We start from the raw sequence: 22,837 nt of genomic DNA, 5'->3' as shown, positions 1-22,837 counted from the left end.
TAATAAACTTTTTATTCGTAATACTTTAAAATTCAGAGACATTGTATAAAAATACTGGAAATAACAAAACTAAAGTTATTATCTGTGGACCGAAAGAGGAATGATATAGAGTCAGCATGCAGCTTCAGTTATTACAGCTAGAAACTGGAGATCAGGCCTAAAATCTGGTTCTGAACCTTCAGAAATACATAAAGACAGTTACAAAGTCGTAATTTTATCACTTGAAGAACATTTCCAGGACTAAAAGCCAAGATTTAGAGAAACTCATCCATGAGTTTATTTTCAGTTGCATTGATTACTGCAACAGGTCAAATTAAAAAAACAATCCTGCAGCTGCAGCTGATCCAGAACGCTGCTGCTGGAGTTCCGACTAAAACCAGGAAGAGAGAGCACACCACCCAGTTCTAAAGTCCTTCACTGAGATAATAGACTTTAAAATACTGTTGTTAGTTTATAAATCACTGAATGGCTTAAAGGTCTGCTGCTGTCATAGCAACCTTCCAGACCTCTCAGGTCTTCTGGTTCTGCTCTGCATCCAGAACCAGAACCAAACATGGAGAAGCAGCATTCAGCTACTATGCTCCACAAATCTGGAACAAACTTCCAGAAAACTGCAAATCAGCAGAAACACTGAGTCCTTTAAATCAAGACTAATCACTTGTTTAGAGTTGCTTTTGAACCATAATAACTGGAATATTGACCAGCATATTTGATGTGTAATATTAACAACAAGTTTGATGATGGTAATCATCAAAATATAAAGCTGAGAAGATGAATCAGAAACCAGGTCAACCGATGAATCAAGCAGGGGGCATGTTGAAGACAAAAGAAAAGTCTTCCTCAGAACAGATGCCTTCTGTCCCGTCCCTGCTCCAGCAGCGCCACCACGCGGTTGGAATTTATTACTCCACTTTAAAAACATCCGTGAAACCGCAGCGTGGGTAAAAGCATGAATACCCGCTTAGAGACATGTTTATAGTGAGCTCTAGAAATTCACCTTTAACCCTGGAGGAGTAGATAAACGCGACAAAAAGAAGTTCAGTCGTGCAATGGTTTTCTATTTTGGAGAATAAAATATGACGTTTTCATTTAGTTTTTTTGGGAGGTTTGATGGAAATGTTGTAAAGTTAAATGTAACATAAAACATGATGTATTTTGCATTTTGTGCAAGTGTTGCACAAAAATGACACATGTACACACGTTTTAGATATTGACCATTTTCTTATTTTTTTACTTTCTTCTTGTTCCATTAATCTGGGTCACTGAGATCTTGCTGAGTTCAGGAGTAGTGGCCTTTGTTGCTCGGTTTGCGTTATCTAATCCGAACAATAGAGTTCAATCAAAAATAATAATAATAATAAGAAGAAGAAGAAAAATTAACATTTTAACTTTTTGTTGTTTGGTGTTGTAATATTACAACACGGGTCTAATATTGTTAGTAATTAGATAATCAATAATAAATAAATACAAATAAAAATCAAATTGCAGTAATAGTGTATTTAAGATACATTTAGAAAAAGGATAAAAAGCCAAAAATGACACAGAAGGCTCTTTAAGTGAAAAACTTTATTAAACTGCTTAAAGTGCATCATGCGGCCACATCGACCATTAAACATTTAACAAGAACAACAAAGTCAAAGTTATGCAAAAGCAGAATAAACCAACAAAATACGTTTCAGAGCCAACAGACACAGAAACAATAAAACAAATCAAATCACATGACTCCAGTTTAACAACTTCCTGTTTGTCAAAAGAATTGTTAATAAAGTTTTTTGAAGCGGTCAGCAGCTGCTGCATCATAACAAACATGGCGGCGGGTTCTCTGTGACGCGGTTTTAATTAAATGTTGGCTTTTTAAACGCTCTAGTCGGTTCGGCGTGTTTCTCCGCAGATCAGGATGGAGCACGGCCCTTTTCCAGAGGCGGTTCCGGCCCGGAAGGTGACTGTGGTCGGTTCGGAGCTGGTGGAGAGCTACACGGTACGGCTGCTAGCTGGGGTTGTAGCAGCACTGATGCTAAAGGAAACATTCAGACAGACTTCAGCCCTTCAGCCCCTCTCGAAGGCTTTAGATCTGCCGTTGTCATGGTAACACATTTGGTCTCGATTAATGAAACAGGCATCAGGGCTACATTACACACAGTGATGTAGCTCTCCTGTTTATTTTCCTACATTTTAACGATTAACGCTTGCAGTTACAGGAAGGATCAAATCTAGTTTATCACAAGTTTGTAATATTAAATAATGCAAATAAAACAAGATTTCAAAGACTAAAACATTGAGTTATGGTTCTTAAAATCACGGGAAAGGCAGCAGACGCTCAGTGAGACTCTCCATAAGGAGGGGAAGCTACAAACGGTCAGTTAGCGAAGAAGCTGGGCTTTGTTTATGCATAAAGCTCAGCATGAACTGGGCTTTATGCAAGTACATTACTGGAAAGTTCAATGGAAGGAAAAAGATGCGCAACATAGGCATCCAATCCAAGACAGCTCTTACATTCCAGAGCCAAAGACTGTCCTGCATTGCTCAGTGGTCCAAAGTTTTCTCTCAGATCAGATTAGGATGAAATCCCAAAGCATTTAGGATTTCATTTAGAGATCCAGAAGGACCGCTAGATGAAATCGTCAATAGGATGTTAAAGGTCACCAGAGACAACAATCACCAGTCCAAATCATTCTGAACTTCCAGAATCTCAACAGAACCACAGGGTATTCTCCTGCACGCCACGTTGCGTTAAGGCAGTGATTCATCAATGCAGCACCAACCAAGCATCAGATTAGCTTAACAGTTAAACAGATCTGCTGTGTTTTGATGCAGTAACCATGGAGACAGCTTTGTTGTTTCCCTTCAGGTCTACATCATCGATGTAACGGACGGTCTGCACCGGTGGACGATGAAGCACCGCTACAGCGATTTCTACGAGCTGCATGAGAAGGTGAGCAACAGCCCAGGACATGGTGACAGTTTTAACAAATATGTAAAAACATATTTTTTTTATAAAAACAAACTGCAGCTTTAACACTTTCCCCTCCCATCTCAACCCCATAGTTTTCAGTTGTATTATTGTTTGTTGTGTAACTGTTGAACACTTTGAGGACTGTGATTTGCCTGGATTTGAGGAGAAAGGCGTCAAACTGTAGCATCGTCTATGTTTTCCTCCTGAATCTGCAGCTGACGGCAGAAAAGAAGGTGGACCGCCATCTGCTTCCTCCCAAGAAGATCCTGGGGAAGAACTCCAAGAGTCTCGTGGAGCGGCGGCAGAAGGAGCTGGAGCTCTACCTGCAGACGCTGCTGCAGCAGTTTCCAGAGGCCACGCCCACTCCGCTCGCCTACTTCCTGCACTTCCACCTCTATGTGAGTATCACCTGATCAGGTGGACTACGACCAGCTCGTTTGGTCATGGCTGACAGAAAACGTCCTGCTCCAGTTTAAAAAAATAACTCAAATCAACTTTTTTGAGCATTGCATCATGCAATAATGTTATTCCCTGATCAAAACCACACCTGGACTGGTGCTTTGATTCTTTCATGCATGTTTGAGAAATCCTTTAATCTCTGTGGCAACCATTCAGCTGTTCAAAACACCTGACTGGACCTAGCCCCACCTACAAGGTGCAGCTTCTCCTTAGAGCTGCAGTCACAGAGTACCAAAGTAAAATGTTTTAGTCATATTTGATATACATATAACATTTTTATAGCAACTGAAGGTAACATAGTTACTTGATTGTGTTATAATTTGGCACTATGACCCTGCAAAAAGCATTATATTGCCTCTTTAATGTTATTTTTAGTGTTTTATGCCCAATGTTGGTCAAACAAAAAGAGACAATGCGACCACAAAGAACTTAATTCACCAATAATAATAATTAATTAAGATTAATTTCCCATATATACAAGATAAAAACTTGGATATAGACTGATGTTGGGAATTTGCATAAAAAGTAGATTTTCCTCATTAAGACTTTTGATGTTAAAAACCAAGATATTCTCTAATATTGGAAAATCTGTAAGTTGCAAAAAAAAAAAGTTTTCAGTTTATAAAGTCAGAAATCTGCGACACAAACGGCAAAAGTTCTCTGAGATTGACGTAAATTTATGAGCAACACATCAAGTATACTTTTCTCAGTGTTATTGGTAGAACCGGATTAACAGGGTAGAACGTTTCTCAGGTCTGGACTCACCTGGAACCGGATCCAGACTCCCAATCCGGACATATTCTGGTCCAGGAATGAACCTGGTTCTACCATAACACTTATAAAAATGTCCAGATGAGCTTCTTTTTAAAGTTACCACCTCAATCTTAGACGTGTTCTGGCACTTTTTCTCACAAATTAGTTTAAATTAGACTTTTGTGGTAAAATCGCTCCTATGTGTCCGGATCATGTTCTTTCTCTGCTCCACAACGCCCCCTAGTGTCAAAGGAAGTCTCTATCAATGTGAGAACATGGAGCTGCTCTGCTACAAAATAACCAGACTGTTTTATTGTCTTCCTGTTTCATAACAGCTTGAAGTTGAAACAAAAGCAGAAGGTCAGACTGAAAATGTGGCTGTGAGGCAGGGGACTGCTGGCTATCAGTTCTCCTTTTCTCTCTGTGATGTTTTTCCAACTGATGGTTGATTTCTGGTTCTTGTTAAATCCTAAATTAAATCCTTTGGATCTCTTGTTTCAGGAGATTAATGGCATCACAGCAGCGCTGGCGGAGGAGCTCTTCCATAAAGGTCAGAGGAACCATTTTACACCGTTTTTAGACAAAGAGGCAGAACCACTGGAAAATTCTGGATCTGCTGGTGAAATGCTGGTGACATCTAGCTGCTGTGTCTCTGTGTTGCAGGGGAGCAACTGCTGCAGGCAGGAGAGGTGTTTTCCCTGCGTCCACTCCAGCTTTACTCCGTCTCCCAGCAGCTCCGCCTGGCCACGCCCACCTGCCTCAGCGGAGACGCCAGAACGGACCTGGGACACATCCTGGACTTCACCTGCAGGCTGCGCTACCTCAAGGTATCGCCGCCTCACTGCGTGTTCTTGCTGCAGAGTGCATGGGTGTTCATGCAGGTTCTGGTTCTGCTCAGATTTCAGGGAGCAGAGGTCCAGTAGGAACAAGTAACATCCAGGAGACCAGTCTCCCCTTCGACCTGTCAGTGTTCAAGTCCCTGCTGCAGATTGAGGTAACTTCAGCTCCCACAATGCTTCAGCAGGACAACCGGCGTGAGATCTGAGAACATTTAACTCCTGATGTTCTTCAAAGTTCCAACGACGTCACAGAGAGGTTGATCATGTTTGTGCTGAAAGCGTCTCTCTGTCTCCATCTTCAGATCAGCGACTGCAGCTCGCAGCAGATCCAGGGCCTGCCGTCCCTGAGGGCCAGCTTGGCTACGCTGAACCTCCACCGCTCTACTGAGTCCATGATGGTGAGCCAGTCCAGAACCTGAAGCCAGAACCTGGAGCCTGGGTCCAGATGCTCCAGAACCTGAACCTGTGATCTCTTCCCTCCCTCCAGTCCGTCCTCGTCCCAGAGGCCAGCGAGTTCCCGCAGTGGGAACCTGAGGGGGCGGAGCCTGGCTGTCCTGTCACGGCGCTGGTTCCTATCTGGAGACACCTGACCACGCTGGACATGAGCCACAACCGCATCGGCGCCGTCGACGACTCAGTGGTGAGTCAGGGTTAGCCTAGCTTCACCTAACCCTGAGTTAGTCTAGTAGGTCAGGATTAACCTGACCTGAAAACCAATGAAACCTCAGAATCTCTTTGAGCCTAATCCTGTAAACTATGATCTATTTAAAGATTAATCAAAAATAATCCAGTTGATCACAAAGGATCTGGAAGTTTCATCCTCCTGGTCAGCAATAATTTTATTCCACCTTAAATGTGACGCTAAGCTATAAAATAAACCGATACGTTGGGCGTCAGTGGAAATATAGAAACTGTGCAATAGCCGGGTTCTATTATTGTTCCGTCCTTTAAACTGAAGTTTGGAGTCAGATTATCAGACATTTTCCTCCAGATGTTCTCCAGATCATTCAGCTCACTGGTGGAGAAAAGGAAAACATCTGGACGGTTCTGCAGACTGCTTCCTGGATGGGTGGGGCCATGTGGGTGGGCGGGGTTATGATGATGGGCGGGGTTATGATGATGGGTGGGGTCATGTGGGTGGGCGGGGTCCGGATGATGGGTGGGGTCATGTGGGTGGGCGGGGTCAGGATGATGGGCGGGGTCATGATGATGGGTGGGACCATGTGGGTGGGCGGGGTTATGATGATGGGCGTGGTTTTGATGATGGGTGGGGTCATGTGGGTGGGCGGGGTCCGGATGATGGGCGGGGTCCGCATGATGGGCGGGGTCATGATGATGGGTGGGACCATGTGGGTGGGCGGGGTTATGATGATGGGCGTGGTTTTGATGATGGGTGGGGTCATGTGGGTGGGCGGGGTCAGGATGATGGGCGCGGTCATGATGATGGGTGGGGTCATGTGGGTGGGTGGGGTCATGATGGGTAACCTGAAGACCAGCATCCTGCATCCAAACCAGACTGACCCAAACAGCTGTTTAAAACTGATTTCTCCTCTCACCGACATCGTTCATTATTTTCTGCAGACCAGTGAAGGGAACGTCCAGAGAGGTCAAGATGTTTAATGTGTGGATTTAAGGAAACGTTGAAGTTCTGTAATCTCTGTAGGATTGTAGTGAACGTTGCTGTGTGTGTGAAGTGTATGTGTGTGTCAGCGTGGAGCTGATGGTCTTCCCTTTGCAGAAACTCATCCCGAAGGTGGAGTTCCTGGATCTGAGCTACAACCAGCTGTCGTCTGTGGAGAACCTGCAGGTCTGTCCAGCACCGTCCGGAACCATCGAAACCGCAGGTCCTGTCTGACGCTGAGCCGCCTGTTTTGTTGTTTCCTGCAGCACCTCTACAGCTTGGTGCATGTGGACCTGAGCTACAACCGCCTGCGCAGCCTGGAGGCGGCTCACACACGGCTGGGGAACATCAAGACGCTGAGCCTGGCGGGGAACCAGCTGGAGACGCTCAGTGGCCTCTCCAAGCTCTACTCTCTGGTCAACCTGGACCTCAGCCACAATCAACTGGCACAGGTAACCCTGCTGTTAGCATAGCTGCCATTATGCTAACAGCTGGTTAGCGTAATGGACTCTCCATTCCATTCAGTGACGCTCATGGCTGGTGAGGCATCAACTCCTCTTGAATCAGGTGTACAAATCCAAAGTTCATTATAGAAGCTTGCAGTTCAGTTTTACTTTTTCTGATTAAAGCTTTTAATTGTTTTTGAATCCGTCCCGAACCATCAGAACTGCAGTAGAACAACAATAGAGCCAGAAAAACCAAAGAATATTTAATATAAGGTTAATTTGATTTCTTAAAATTTAATTCTTTACTTTAGCTGACCTTCTTTTCAGATAAATATTGCAAATTGTGTATGACCTTACATTTATCTTCATTAACTTATCCTGTCCACAAATATCAGTTACTTGGGATGACTTCACCAACAAGTGTGTTGGTGAAGAGAATGGAAATAACTTCCTGCTCCATTCACTGTGTGGCACAGCGCCTCCAGAGGTGACGCAGAGTACTTCACTGTCTCACTCCAGACTCTTTCCACAAACACGTTGAAATGAAAAACGAATTTAAAGTGGACAAATTGATTTTCTCTCATCATTGTTAGCATCTATTTTACTGTTACTCCCTGACCACACGTCTCTGCCTCCATTTTGAGTTACCATAATCTGGTTTAATGGTTTCCAGTAGAAACCTGTTCATGGTGGATCTCTGTGCGTTTTTCCAGCTGGAGGAGATCAGGAACATCGGAGCTCTGCCCTGCCTGGAGAAGCTCAACCTGTCCAGTAACCCCATGTGCATCATCCCAGACTACAGAACCAAGGTTCTGGCCCAGTTTGGGGACCGGGCAGCAGAGGTAGGCTCTTCTCCTGGCCCAGTTCCTCTAAACCAGCTGGTCCTGGTTCTGATTCAGTCGTGAACCCGACTGAATCGGAGGCTTTTCTGTCTAAATCCAGTAGATTAATCACCTGACAGGAGGATGAGAAGAAGGTCTCCTGTGTTATAATAGTTTTGGGTTTTTCATTATAGTGCAACTTTATTTCATTGTGACGTTTTGTTTGTCTAATTCAGTTAGTTTTAATTAGGTTTTAGAGTGTGTTTGCTAGTGTTTATTAGTTAAAATGTTTAAAAAATGTTCTCAGTTTCAGCTTTTGTTATTTTGTTTGTTCTGGGTCACTGTAATAACCTTGGAAATGTCCTGTCAGTAACCTGATGTGTCCCGGTCGTTGTCAGGTGAGCCTGGACTGCAGAGCGACGACGGAGAAGGAGCTGGACACGGTGGAAGTGCTGAAAGCCATTCAGAAAGCCAAAGAGGTCAAAGATCGCATGAGCAGCAGCGATAAGAAGGTAAACAGGAAGTCAGAGTTTTAAGCTCTTCTATGGATGATGCAGTGGTCATTGACTGAAATATTAATTTTCTATTTAGTTTGTTGTTTTTCATCTAGGGCTGCAGCTCAATTATAATCATAATCGATTATAATGACAATTAGTTGGATTTTAAAAATGGTCATTCTGCTGATTTTTGATTTTATCATTTAAGCCTTTTTTATATAATATTATAAATATATTAAAATATGCAAATAATTCAATAATTTTTTAAAATCAGAAAATAAACATTTTCCTGCTTGAAATCCAACAACAGCGTTCCTTCAATGACCGTGTGATCATTCGTAGCAAAGGACAACGGGACATCAAGGCGTCTGTGCTGATCCCCAGTTTGATGTCATCAGTTTATGCTGATCAGTTCTGATCAGCATCAGAACCTTTCACCGGGCTCTGATTCGGCTCTGTAGCGAATCAGAGTCGAGCTAAGACCGAAGCATTGATCTCCTCCGCTGCTGGTTGAGCTCCTCCTCTCTCTGTTGTCAGATCAGTGAGGACTCCAGGGCGTCTGCAGCTCCTCCTGCCTCCTCCTCTTCCTCCTCTTCGTCCTGCCCCAGCCAAGGTAATCATGTATGTATCAGGCTGTGCTTGGCAGAGGGAGTATGAACCAATCACATCACGCCCCACCCCGCCCCCCGGGTCAGATCAGCTGCTGGACCGCCCAGACGGACCCGGTCTCTTCCCACTGACGCTTTCAGCTTGTCTTTGTTCAGGACTGACCAGCAGAGAGGACGACCCCGACCCCCCTGACACCCCTCCCCCTCTGGACGCCAAACCCCCTCCCAACATCTCCGACACACACCTCCTGTCTGCCGAACCTGCTCAGGTGAGGCTCAGACACCCCTGATCACCATGGCAACCACGAGGCTGGAGCAGTTAGCACTGGATCAGAGCGACTCTGATGTGATGCTAACTAGCATCTGTGACTAAATCTGGCATATTTACATGTTGATCAATATGAAACTCCACCTTAAATGATGCTAAATGTTCAGGTGTTACATCCACGAGAAGGCCCAGTGCCTCCACCGCAACAATATTTATGATGACCTTTAACCTCTCAATGGCTGAATTTATATCCAATCCTACAAAAAGAGTTTTAAAAAAAGTTAGATGTTAAATTACAAAATTTCAGAAATAAATTCAGTGAAGTGGTTAATTTAAGAGAAACTCTGACTGGTTTCTCCTTACCTTAATGGTGTCCATTAAGGATATTTTGGCGGGGTGCATGGTGATGAGCGGTTAAAATGGGGTGAAAGGTCAGGTCTTTGGAGACGTTTGCGTCCCTCTGAGGTTTTTGGGTTTTTATTGTCTGTGTTTTTTCTCCTGTAGGTAAAACGTTCTGCTGTCAGCCAGCCTGAACAGCCACTCCCAACAGCGAACACGGCTTCTTCCTCTGCAGCCGTCTGGTCAGTGGAGCTCAGTGATCTGAAAGCGCACAAATGTATCAGTAGAACAAATGAAATGTGATTTAATGTTTTTAAAACTCAGAAACCGCAGTGTAAACCTAATTTTTAAACTCTTTGTTTTCTTCCAGCTGTTTCTGCTCAGCTTGCTTTTCCAGTCCCCTGGAGGTCCGCTGCTCTGCCTGCAGCGCCACCTGCTGTCCGCTGCTCCCCTCTGCTCTATTCGCCCTGTCCAACAAAGACTTCAGTACCCAGCTCTCCCAGCGGCTCGGCTCCATCCTGAGGGAGCAGAAGACGAAGAGAGGAGAGGAAGAGGAGCAGGAAGAGCAGAGGTCTGATTCCAAAGACGTTTGGTCTGAAGTGCAGAGCACCGACGTCGGCGGTCGCAGGTGATTCATCCGCTCTCTGTTGCTTTCTGTTTTCTTCCCTCAGAGAATTTATAATTATTCACTGATTTATTTCACTTTTTGTTAAAGTATTTAATTCTTTAATAAAACAGCAAACTTCAATCTTTGCTCAATTGTTCTGTTTAATGTCAGATTAATTTTGCTTCCAGTTTTTTACCAGAATTTTTCTAAAGGTGTGAAGTTCTCACCTGTCTGGAACATCCAGAACTTAAAGCTGCAGTTTATTAAGAATGTTTGGTTTTTTTTACATATTTGTTAAAAAACAAATGAGGCAGATAATCTAATACGCCTCCCCCCTCTGCTCTGAAGAAATAAATTGCTCCCGTCCAAACACAACCAATCAGAGGCAGGAGGCGGGTCTTAGCGCTGTAAATAATCCTCATGTGCTCACTGCTAAATGTAGTAATGGCAACTTACAGTTACAGGAACCAATGGTGGCTATGCTAACTAGCCTGAGGATTCATGACAGGCTATGCTAACTGCAGCATAGCAGAGATCAAGGAGGGGAGTGAGAATGATTGACAGCTCTAAGACCCGCCTCCTGACTCTGATTGGTTGTTTATAGTCAGCATTGGGAGAAAGCAGGAGAGCTCAATCTTTTTCACCGAATATCCGTCTGATAGCAAACTGTGATGACGTAGTGACAGTTTCAATAAACATGTAAAATAATATTTTTTATAAAGTATTAAACATGTCAAAGTTTCTGTCAGTTTAAATATTTCTAATGAAAGCCAAGAAAGCAGCTGAACTCTGTCAGTTTTTAGAAACCCTTCCTGCTGCTCAGCGTAAATTCGGGACTTTACTTCAAGATGGCTTCCTCCCTCTGCTCCGCAGTCTAAGCTCCAGGGACGGCTACTTTGAGATGGGCCTGGACGACTCTGGGGAGGAGCTGGTTGGCTCCGCCCCCTTCCCGGAGGGGGAGGAGCCTGGCGTCCGGCCGGAGGAGCCGAGCGAGGAGCAGCTGGAGGTTCGGGCCCGCAGAGTTCTGTGGTGCTGCTGTGTCCTGGTCGGCCAGGAGGTGAAGCAGAGGGGGGCATGTCTGGTTCTGACGGACCGGCTGCTGGCGCTGCTCCTCTGGTCACATGACTCCCTGTCAGCCAATCAGGAGAGAGGTAAACACCCGGCTTTATCTGGAGAAAAGAAGATATTGTTGTTTAAAATAATGATCTAAAATATTTTATTATTGTTTTATCTATTCTAACAATATTAATATTGATTTGTTATAAATAATATTGCAAATATAAATATTGTGGATAGTTTATAATGTTACTAATTTCCCAGGAAGAACATCCTGCAGTTTTATTTGATCTCAGCATAGGTCAGAGGTTCTGACTGGGTTTTGGTCTGGATCCATCTGGGTCGGCTGGTGCCGCTCGGGTAATCATGTTTCAGATCTTTCCTCAGGCCCGGACCAGAGTCCAGATGTGGAGGAGGTTCTGTCGGGTCTCCAGGCGGATCTGCTGGTACCGTACTCCCAGGTTCTGCTGAACTGCCCAGCCGAGCTGCCGGACTGCTGCCTCTCGTTTGGAATCAAAACGGGTCAGAACCGCTGGTTCATCTTCTCTGAGGCCGAGGAGGTCCGACAGGCCAGAATCGAGCTGAACGGGCTGCTTCAGGTCAGAGACGGCACCGAGGTCCGATTCAAATGTTGAGTTGAATTTGTCTCCCGTTCGGAACCTTCATGTTGGGTCAGAACCTTCATGTTGGGTCAGAACCTTCATGTTGTATCAGAACCATCGTGTTGGGTCAGAACCTTCGTGTTGAGTCAGAACCATCTTGTTGGGTCAGAACCTTCATGTTGGGTCAGAACCTTCATGTTGGGTCAGAACCATTTTGTTGGGTCAGAACCTTCGTGTTTGGTCAGAACCTTCATGTTGGGTCAGAACCTTCGTGTTGGGTCAGAACCATTTTTTTGGGTCAGAACCTTCGTGTTGGGTCAGAACCTTCATGTTGGGTCAGAACCTTCATGTTTGGTCAGAACCATCGTTTTGGGTCAGAACCATCTTGTTGTATCAGAACCATCGTGTTGGGTCAGAACCTTCGTGTTGGGTCAGAACCTTCATGTTGTATCAGAACCTTCATGTTGGGTCAGAACCTTCGTGTTGGGTCAGAACTTTCATGTTGGGTCAGAACCTTCATGTTGTATCAGAACCTTCATGTTGGATCAGAACCTTCGTGTTGGGTCAGAACCTTCATGTTGGGTCAGAACCTTCATGTTTGGTCAGAACCTTCGTGTTGGGTCAGAACCTTCATGTTGGGTCAGAACCTTCATGTTTGGTCAGAACCTTCATGTTTGGTCAGAACCTTCATGTTTGGTCAGAACCTTCGTGTTGGGTCAGAACTTTCATGTTGGGTCAGAACCTTCATGTTGGGTCAGAACCTTCGTGTTGGGTCAGAACTTTCATGTTGGGTCAGAACCTTCATGTTGTATCAGAACCTTCATGTTGGATCAGAACCTTCGTGTTGGGTCAGAACCTTCATGTTGGGTCAGAACCTTCATGTTTGGTCAGAACCTTCATGTTTGGTCAGAACCTTCGTGTTGGGTCAGAACCTTCATGTTGGGTCAGAACCTTCATGTTTGGTCAGAACCTTCGTGTTGGGTCAGAACCTTCATGTTGGATCAGAACCTTCGTGTTGGGTCAGAACCTTCGTGTTGGGTCAGAACCTTCATGTTGTATCAGAACCTTCATGTTGGGTCAGAAACTTCGTGTTGGGTCAGAACCTTCATGTTGGGTCAGAACCTTCATGTTTGGTCAGAACCATCGTTTTGGGTCAGAACCATCTTGTTGTATCAGAACCATCGTGTTGGGTCAGAACCTTCGTGTTGGGTCAGAACCTTCATGTTGGGTCAGAACCTTCATGTTGTATCAGAACCATCTTGTTGGGTCAGAACCTTCATGTTGGGTCAGAACCTTCGTGTTGGGTCAGAACCATTTTGTTGTGTCAGAACCTTCATGTTGGGTCAGAACCTTCATGTTGTATCAGAACCTTCATGTTGGGTCAGAACCTTCGTGTTGGGTCAGAACCATTTTTTTGGGTCAGAACCTTCGTATTGGGTCATACCTTCATGTTGGGTCAGAACCTTCATGTTTGGTCAGAACCATTTTTTTGGGTCAGAACCATCATGTTGTATCAGAACCTTCATGTTGTATCAGAACCTTCATGTTGGGTCAGAACCTTCATGTTTGGTCAGAACCATCGTTTTGGGTCAGAACCATTTTGTTGTATCAGAACCATCGTGTTGGGTCAAAACCTTCGTGTTGGGTCAGAACCTTCATGTTGTATCAGAACCTTCATGTTGGGTCAGAACCTTCATGTTGGGTCAGAACCATCGTGTTGGGTCAGAACCTTCGTCAGGTGTATATTTTCCTTGTTTCACCATCTGGTTCTGGTTCTGGTTCTTCTAGGACCCCTCGGACCTCCGGGCTCCTCCTCTTCCTCGGCTCCTTCCTCCTTCGCTCCTCAGCCCCTGGGAGGCGGAGGAGAGTCTTTCAGCTCGGGGAGGATTCCCCGCCCACATCCTCTGCTCCTCTTCCTCTTCTCCCTCCTCTTCCTCGCCAGCCTCAGGCTCCGCCCAGCTCTCCTCTGATCTCGGCTCGGAGGACGCCAGCCTCCTGTCGCTCCTCTTCCTCACGCCCAGAACCCTCTGGGTTCTCCGGATGGACTTCAGGCAGCCGTGGACGGACCGTCCCCCTGTCCACCTGTCGTCCTCTTCGTCATCCTGGTGCAGGCTGGTCCGTTTGGCTCTCAGCTCGGTTCTCCTTCACCCCGACCACAGAGAGATGGGAGACGGACCCGACCGCGTTTCCTGTCCAGACCCGCAGCACTGCCTCAGGTTCTGACCCGACTCTCTGAGGCTGTTTTCAGACCTGATAGTCCGATTCGTTTGGGCACCAAACATTTGTTCACTTCCAGCTGCTGTGGTTCTCTTTCATGCTGCTCTGAGTCAAACGATCCAAACCTATTGAAAGACCTGTTCCCCTCCTCACCTGGGGGGGAGCTGTTCCAAGAACTACCGAAGGAATCAACACAAAAACCTCAGAATAAAACGTTGAACGTAACTTACTTCTTTAAAAAATGTAAACAAAAACGCTGTAGCGTCAGATTTTAGTGATCGTAGGATTTCTCTTCTCTAGTGTTAGATTAGGATGTTTGTTTTGGCTGTATTAACCCAGAATTCCCAGCACTGTAGTCCATTTCCTGCTTTTGGAGCAGTCTCTGATCTGCTTGCCATTCACATATGCATTCAAACCGAACCAGAGTTCACTTTAATCGAACCGAGACCAAGGTGTGTTGGTTGAGTTTAATTAGCGTTCACACCTCCCCAAACGAACCAAACTTTCTAGACAAGCAAACTGGATTTGAATTAAAGCAACTTAAACACGGCTGGTGTGAATTCATCCTGGGTTTGTCTGAGTTCTTGCGTCATGTTTCCACCAGGAGGAGCCACTCTGTGGATCTGCTGGCTGGAGGTCAGAGGCTGCTACTGCTCTTCCCTCTGGCCCAGGACAGGAGCTCCTTCCTGGGGGAGCTGAGCCAGAGGAGAGCCTCTCTGGAGGGGCTGAAGGTGGTGCTGCTGCCCCGGCCCTGCAGGCCCTGCCCGGGCCCAGCCGGATCCGGTGAGGACCAGCTAGTGCCACTAGGGGGCGCAAATGCCTCATAGCTTCTTACAGACTTTATTAGCTAATTTCACAGCAAACACTAACAAAAAACGACTTAGCTGGAAGTCTGTTCAGCAGAGTAAAAAGATTTTTAAAAAGTCACTGCAGAGAAATGAATCGTCTAGGTCGTCTCATCTGACTGCTGCTTGTGTTTCCAGGCTGCTGCAGAACCAAGGAGCCCTGCTGCTGCTGCAGCGACAGGAAGTCAGGCTGCAGCAGGTGGGTGTTGTTGCAATATGCAATTAATTGCATTATAAATTAAATCCAGTTCAATTTCCATTGATTTATTGTTTCTCTCTCTTTCTACCAAAAATTTGATGACTAAAGTTTTCAGTCTGGAGCTTTGGTCTCAACTAGCCCTTATTTCAAGGACAATTTTGTTTAAATTGGTTTTAGACTTCATAATTGGTTTTATTTGTTGTTTCTGTTTTTTATTTTTCTTATTTTGGATACTTAAAATGTGCTCCAGTGTTAAATGTTCATTAGAATTTAATATGAGAATGTATTACCATTATATTACCTGAAAACTGTCTCAAAATAACAATATTATCATTTATCGCAATAACTTTTCAAATTTTCTAACTTAAACATTCAAAATAAAAATAAAAAAACCCGAATGTTTGAGATTAATCTCAAAACTACTGAGTGTCAGAAAGTACTAAGCTTTTTATCTGAAATTTCTAAAACTAATCAGAGTTTTTTCTAGTAAATTTTCCAAGCAAATTTTCAACTTTTTAAACTCAGAAACGGATTTTTTCCCCCAGAAAATTTAAGTTTTTGGTGAAATTTTATTTTTTCCTATCTACATTGACCCTAATGCACTGTTGTAAAAGACAGACTAAATTTAATGAGAATTAAATGGATAACTAAAAGTTTATGAGTCAATTTTATTTTTGTACTTTTTTCTAATCTTCTCTCCAACCGTCTGAAGCCCCCTAGCGCCCTCTGGTGGCCTCACTTTGGATGGGGTTTTATGAGATGAATCCGATCTGCATGTTTCGGTCTGTTCATGACATAATTTCATGTTTTTGTTTCTCTCTGCAGTCGAGACTCATTGAGACTCCAAGATGAGGAGAACCAGCCGCCGCCCCACCTGGTCCCGGGCCTCTCACCTGGACTGAAGCTCCTGGCCGGACTCAGAGGCCAGCAGCTGCTCTCCTACTTCAGCAGATACGTAGCTCAGGTGAAGCGTTTCAAACAACTCACTCTCCCCTCTCATCACTAGAGTACAAGAATAAATCCTAACTTTATGAGAACTATTTGAAACTTTGTTAAAATGAGGAACGTTGAGCATCTTGTGAAGTTACAGTTAGTATCTGCTTTAAAAATAATGAAACATTGAATCTTTTAACACATCAGCACCAAATTATTATCAGCAGCAGCAGAACCTTGAGAGGATTAGAAGGAAGAATCAGACGGACTGAGCTGCTTACCTCAAATAAAAACTTTTTCTCATTAAAATGACTCTCCAAATGTACAACTTCTCTGGTAATATTGCATTTTGATTCTACTAATGCTATGACTTTATTGTCATAAGTTAAACAATCAGCCTGTTAATTAATTGGAACCCTGCTGCCACCTACTGGAGGCTTGTTTATCAGTCTTATAAACATTTATTATTTAAGATTAAAAAACAAATTCTGTAAATTTATTTATGTCTGTAAATTTTCTGTATTTAATTTCCCTTTGGGACTAACGAAGTATTTTTGAATTTGAATTGAATTTGAAATCATTTCTATCGGAGCTCCTCTAGTGGCAGTTTTAGCTTCACATTCTGGAAAAATCTCCTGTTACTAAGGTTTTCATAATAACAAATGTAGCTGGACAATAAATTGTCCCAGAAGTTATTGCGATAAACGATAATATTGTTATTTTGGGACTATTTTCAAGTGATATAACGGTATAATAATGTAAGAAAACATCCTCAGAGATCAATGAACTTTATATTCTAATGAAAATTTAACACTGGAACTGCAAAGCATTTTAGATATCCAAATGAAACAACAGAAACAACAAATAAAATAAATTATATAGTCTCTTTAAACTAGATTGTCCTACTTGACACCAGATTAAAGACTTTTGTCATGAGGTTTTTGATAGAAAGAGGGAAAAAATAAATGCAAATTTATTTATTAATCTAATAAATAATCCCCAGATCTGTATTAATGTTAAATGAAGCAGAAACGGTTTTCACATGTTGATGTTAGAAGTATTTATTTATTTTTTTAGCTGCTGTTGATTTTTAGGAAGGAAATGTTTATTTTCTGATTCAATAAAGGAATTAAAGTATAATTTGAATTTGTAATATTGTATGAAAAGACTAAAACGGCAAAATGAAAAATCTGCAGAATGTGACGATTAATCGCCAGACTAATCAATAACTAAAATAGGCCAGTTGTGTTTGTGGACCATTGAAGGTCCATTTGGTTCTGATGGTTCTTGTCTTCCCCGACCCAGTCGCAGGCCGAGGAGCTGAGGCATGTCTGCTGGCTCTCTGTGCTGCTCTACAAGGCTCCAGGAAGTGAGGTCACTTCCTGCCTGCTGCTGTCCACCGAGGCCATCTACTTCCTGCTGGACGACTCCGTCCCGCCGCTGCATCCCCACTCAGGTAGGACCGCCAGGAGCGGACCGGTTCTGGTGATTATATGTCGACCCGGTGTCCTCATGTCCACTGTCCCTGTGTGTCTCCGCCTCAGGGACGGACGCCGAGACGAGTCTCTGCAGCTGCCTGAGCGTCCGGCTGGCTGAGCTGCAGGCCGTCAACGTGGGACTGTTTGACCAGAACTTCAGGGTGGTAGGTGAGTGGACCCGTCCCTGGGCCTGTCGCAGTAACCGATAAGTCAATTAATCGCATTGCAAATTGAAACAATCTCAATTCCATTTGCACAATTTATCGTTTTTCTCTTTCTATCAGAAACTCTCTGACTAAAGTCTTCAGTCTGGTGCTTTGGTCTCAACTAGCCTTTTTTTTTTAAGGACAATTTTGTTTAAAGTGACTTCATAATTCATTTTATTTGTTGTTTTGTTATGGCTGAAAGACATATCATGATATAAGCGCTTCATGTCAGTTGATATCGATAATTATTGATTAGTTTTCTGTTTTAAATATCTGAAATATTGCCAAAATGGTGGCCAGATCTTACCTGTTATTTCCACAGTTTTCACTCCGCGCTGCTGTTGTTTATTATTTAGCAGATATGTGGCAAAACCTTAAACTGCTGCTGTGCCAGTTACTCAACAAGTTGTTGCTAGGTAACCAAAGAGTGAGTAAGTGAGTTGATGCCACCAGCTAGCTTAGCTAGCCAAGGTTAAGCAGCTGAAGTCTTTCCTCTGCCTACATCCCCCAGAATGCTTTGTGGTTCTGAGAATATTTTATATATTGAACATTCTGTCAGATTTATTATCTACTGATATTGATCTAGTGTCTATTGCGATATTGATTTATTGTCCAACCCTTGATGTTTCTGTTGTTTTGAATATTTATTTGGGATATTTAAAATTTCTTCCACTTCCAGTGTTAAATGTTCATTAGAGTTTAAAGTTTATTGATCTGTGATAATGTGTTTTTGCATTATTATACCATTATTATTTTATCACTTGAAAATAATCTCAAAACAACAATATTATTATTCATGGCAATAATTTTTGGACCAATTTACCGTCCAGTGAAGGTCTACCTGTCCCCGTGTCCCTGCAGGACGCTCTGCGGACCAGGTGGTCTGCTGTCTCAGCAGGGACGGCTACGGGACCGGCGTCTTCCTGCAGCGGCTGATGGCGGCTCTCAGCCTGCAGCAGCAGCAGCGTCCACCCCAACCCGACCCGTCCGACCAGGACTTCTACTCCCAGTTCACTGGTAACCCAGAGGACAGACAGAGACACGTCCCCCTGATCTCCAGATCTGACTGTGTGTCTCCCCCTGCAGGGAAGATGCAGAACTACGAGCTGGTCCACAGCAGCAGGGTGCGCTTCATTTACCCCAGCGACGAGGAGATGGGCGACCTGACCTTCATCGTGTCAGAGAGGAAAACTTCTGCCAGCGCCTTGCCTCCGTCCTCCTGCAGCATCCTGCTCTACCTGCTCGTCTTCCAGGTGAAAACTGCAGTCCACACGTCTTCTGAGACAAACTGGACCCCTTAGGGAGCATCTTCAGGTGGTGGCAGCGTCATGCTCTGGGACTGCTGGAGCTGCCTCCTCTCAACAGCGAGTGCTCTAAAGACACCCTCCGTCCTCCTGGGGCTTCCTGTAGACCAGTGGTGTCCAAACTTTTTGCCACTAGGGGCAAAATCCTTCAGTTGAAGGCAGCAAAAAAGTATTTAAAAATGAACTTTTTGTGCTTTTTGTTTTATTTTTCTTCTAAGAAAACTAAAACAAAATTGTAAATTATTACAAATAGAAAACATAAAAAAAGATTTTTGCACTATTGCGTTATCATAATACTGGCCCACAGTTTCTGACTTTTTGGGATAATAATTCCAGCTCACAAAATCCTCCAGAGGGCCACAAATGGCCCACGGGCCGCACTTTGGACACTTCTGCTTCACAGACTGGTTGCCGCCCCCTGGTGGCACCCTGGTAACCATGGTAACCTCTCTGTCTGTCCTGCAGGTCCAGATGCCCAGCCAGCCGTCCACTGAGCGGTCTCCGGTCCTCCAGCCCCGGACGTTGGTCCTCACCGGGACGGACATCTTCCTGCTGGACGAGGACTACGTCAGCTACCCTCTGCCGGACTTCGCCAAGGAGCCGCCGTCCAGGTGGGACATAACTGACATACATAATGGTTTTATATGTACATGTCCAGGTGACTCACATCTAGCCTCACCTGGTTGTATTTCATTATCATTATTATATTTGACTAATTAAAAGACGAGAAGGAGCCAGATCAATAATTCGGATGAACTTTAGTGAATAAAACGGCCGAACAAATCATAACAGTTATGATTTACTGAGTGTAGGAGCTCTCTCTATCTAAAGCAGGGATGCCCAGAGTCGGTCCTGGAGGGTTCTGGTTCTTTCCCTGGTTTTAGTAACAACCTTTTCAGCAGGTCAGTGTTCTTCTTAGGCCTTCTAACGAGCCATCATTGGATCCAGGTACTAAAACATGCAGGATGCCGGGCCTCCAGGACCGACTTTGGGCTCCCCTGATCTAAAGTCTTCTTCTCCTCCTTCTGAGGCATTATGGGATATGTAGTCCCTTCTATTAAAGGTCAACAACTTTAACTAAATCTCCTTTATAATTCCAGCTCAGACTGTATTAAATTATAATATCCTAGATAATAAGTCCTTAACACACTGTTCTGAGGAAGTGGCTCTGTTCTTTGTTTCTATCCTCCTGTCTCCATGGTTACATCATGCTGTCCTCCGTCCCCGTCCTGCAGAGGGCGCTACCAGCTGTGTGAGGCCCGACGGATCCGGGACCTGGACCGGGTTCTGCTGGGCTACCAGCCCTACCCCCAGGCCTTGACCCTGGTGTTTGACGACCTGCCGGGTCCGGACCTGCTCTGCCACCTGACCATGGACCACTTCGCCCCCGCTGGCGAGGAGGCTCCGCCCCCAGGGGGCGTGGCCGGCGGCCAGGGCGAGGTGCAGTGGTGCGTCTTTGTGCCGGGGGGCGACAGCAGGGAGCGCCTGATCTCGCTGCTCGCCCGCCAGTGGGAGGCGCTGTGCAGCCGGGAGCTTCCTGTCGAGCTCACCGGCTGATTGGATGCTGGGGACCACTGTCGCCATGGAGACCGCTGTCTGTACCTGGGGGCGCTCCTAGTGGACCCGACTCTGGTTGAAGGTATTTCTCGATGTCTGTTGCTAGAAGCGCTGAAGATTCACAGCCGCTCGTTTTTAAAAACAGGAAGTGAAACGAATGGACTGGTGTTGCACTGCAGGGGGCGCTGCAGCTCGACCACAGGAGTCTAACGGTCAATATTATGTTGATGCACTGCAAAAACATAAAATCTTACTAATTAATTTTGGTCTAGTTTCTAGCGCAAATATCTTAGTCCTCTTCAAATCAGACAAAACTAACTTACAAGTAACTTTTCTGCAAGATATAGGAGCTTGTTTTAAGTTTATAATTCCTTAATATTGATTAAAATGTACTAGTTCCAGTGGCATTATTTCACTTATAGCAAGACATCTTCCCCATGTAATTAAATGAAATAATCTGCTGATAAAACTAGTCCTTTTTAATCAATATTTAGGAATTATTGACTTAAAACCAGCTCCTATTTCTTGCTGAAAAGTTACTTGTAAGTCTGTTTTGTCCTACTTCAAGTGTAATAAGATATTTGCATTAGAAACTACGCAAAGATTTTGTGTATCTGCAGTGCGTAACCTTAAAATAAATGAACTCAGCACAAATACCGGAGACAGGGACAGTTGCTTTCAGAAATTAATCTGGAAGTTTAGCCTGTTATCGGATGAAAATATCACAAAGTCATTTATTCACCTAGAAATGTAGCCGTTTCCAGATAAATATTCAGTGTGAAACTGTTACATTTATAAATGAACGAATAACTTGGTGAAAAAACGGACAAATGAACCAACAACCACTGTTTTCTCTAAATAACCCAAATTATTGCTGTTCATGTTGTAACTTTATAAACCTCAATTCCCCCCAACTTAAACAAGTGATTCCAAAGCTTCTGGATTTCTTCTTAAATCTGCTTTAAAACCAAAAGTTGATTTCATGTGTTTATTTTCTCTCTTCTGCTGCATAAATCCATTTGCACTTTCACCCACTCGCTTGGCACAATCTGCTCTGAACGTTGTATTTCTTGCACATTATGATGCCAGATGGATCAGTATTAACGGACTGAATGTTGAAGCTTTTTACTCATATTAATTTAACAGGATTGTTGCTTTATGACAGACTGGATGTTTTTCATCCTGAAAGAATAAAAATTGAGGTTTCTAACAATGTTTCCAACATGAAGTCTTAAATATCATAAACACTGTTATTATAGTGTTGTGTTTTTTTCTATATATGCACATTCCCACTGATTGTTTTTGTATGTTACAGTCAACATGACTGAATTTAGAACCCGTCAGTTTGTTCTGAAGACTGAAGCCACTGAATAAAAGTGAAACTGAAACCTTTTTCTGACTTTGTTTCATGATTGTTTGAACCTCAGAAAGGAGGATTTCGATTTGCCGACCGCTGACGTAAACTGCTTGTGTGGAGCAAAATTAATTTCACATAATCTTGAAAGCCTAATATATTAGTAAGCATAAATAAGGGTATTATATCTTTAATTTCAGTATGATTTAGTCTTATAAACGTATAATATAGTTCGTTAGTCATAGTTTCCCCCCCCCAATAATTACTGTTTATTTTATTTCAGTTAACGAAAATGTTTTCTGTTTTCGTTAACTGTAACCTTGGTTACTAAAGGACAGATTGGTTAACCACAAAAACTCAGTCATTCATCATGAGCCACAAACTTGTTGTCATGGAAACCCACATCATGAAGATCCCGGAGAAAATCCAGTTGAAGAAAACTACAAAAGAGTGCAGCAGTTTTGCTGCAGGTTGCTCATCGCTGGCGATGGGAAGCCGCCATCTTGGATCTGTCTCCCCCGGTCAGCGGGACGGTGAAGGTTGCTTATAGAAACTGGTCTCTTATGTTACTGCTGTGTGCTTTGACATACGATGTTTTCTTGAATTTAAAATAATGAGCTAAAAAAAGGATTGCTTGTTGTCATGGAGATGAAGACTGATCTTGGACTTGCCTCACCCGGGCTGTATGTTGCCGTGGAGACAATGACGCCATCTTGGACCTTGGTCAGAGTGTCATCATAGGTTGTTTGTCGCCGTGGAAGACGCTGACGCCATCTTAGACCTGCCTCACTCGGACAGATGATGATGATGAAGGTTGTTTATCGCCGTGGGGACGGTGACGCCATCTTGGGGCTGCCTCTCCGTGACAGCAGGGT

At 44.0% G+C, this 22,837-nt stretch overlaps 1 protein-coding gene across 5 annotated transcripts; it reads left to right on the top strand.

The window, feature by feature from the left end:
- The first annotated feature begins 1,766 nt into the window (after positions 1–1,766).
- On the top strand, positions 1,767–20,955 carry nisch (nischarin). Of its 5 annotated transcripts, none has more exons than XM_032549789.1 (28): positions 1,769–1,978; positions 2,849–2,932; positions 3,169–3,351; positions 4,667–4,715; positions 4,829–4,992; positions 5,064–5,159; positions 5,307–5,402; positions 5,492–5,644; positions 6,743–6,811; positions 6,892–7,077; positions 7,785–7,913; positions 8,291–8,404; positions 8,927–9,002; positions 9,154–9,266; positions 9,770–9,846; positions 9,975–10,232; positions 11,085–11,362; positions 11,655–11,866; positions 13,658–14,085; positions 14,691–14,869; positions 15,070–15,130; positions 15,956–16,094; positions 17,369–17,519; positions 17,608–17,709; positions 18,609–18,764; positions 18,834–19,000; positions 19,517–19,662; positions 20,287–20,955. In XM_032549789.1, the coding sequence occupies exons 1-28, from the start codon at positions 1,898–1,900 to the stop codon at positions 20,606–20,608; spliced, it is 4,269 nt and encodes a 1,422-aa protein (XP_032405680.1). In that variant the 5' UTR covers positions 1,769–1,897; the 3' UTR covers positions 20,609–20,955. The 5 variants fall into 5 exon arrangements, with proteins under 5 accessions (XP_032405681.1, XP_032405682.1, XP_032405684.1 ...); XM_032549788.1 differs by having other exon boundaries at positions 11,643–11,866; XM_032549790.1 differs by lacking the exons at positions 9,975–10,232; positions 11,085–11,362; positions 11,655–11,866; ... (8 more) ...; positions 19,517–19,662; positions 20,287–20,955 and adding an exon at positions 9,648–9,696 and having other exon boundaries at positions 1,767–1,978.
- The last annotated feature ends 1,882 nt before the right edge of the window (positions 20,956–22,837 follow it).

The sequence above is a fragment of the Xiphophorus hellerii genome, chromosome 20 (assembly GCF_003331165.1).
Source record: "Xiphophorus hellerii strain 12219 chromosome 20, Xiphophorus_hellerii-4.1, whole genome shotgun sequence".
Taxonomy (NCBI): Eukaryota; Metazoa; Chordata; class Actinopteri; order Cyprinodontiformes; family Poeciliidae; genus Xiphophorus; species Xiphophorus hellerii.
Note: the sequence above shows the minus strand (reverse complement) of the source record. Positions and strands in the feature narration are given on the sequence as shown.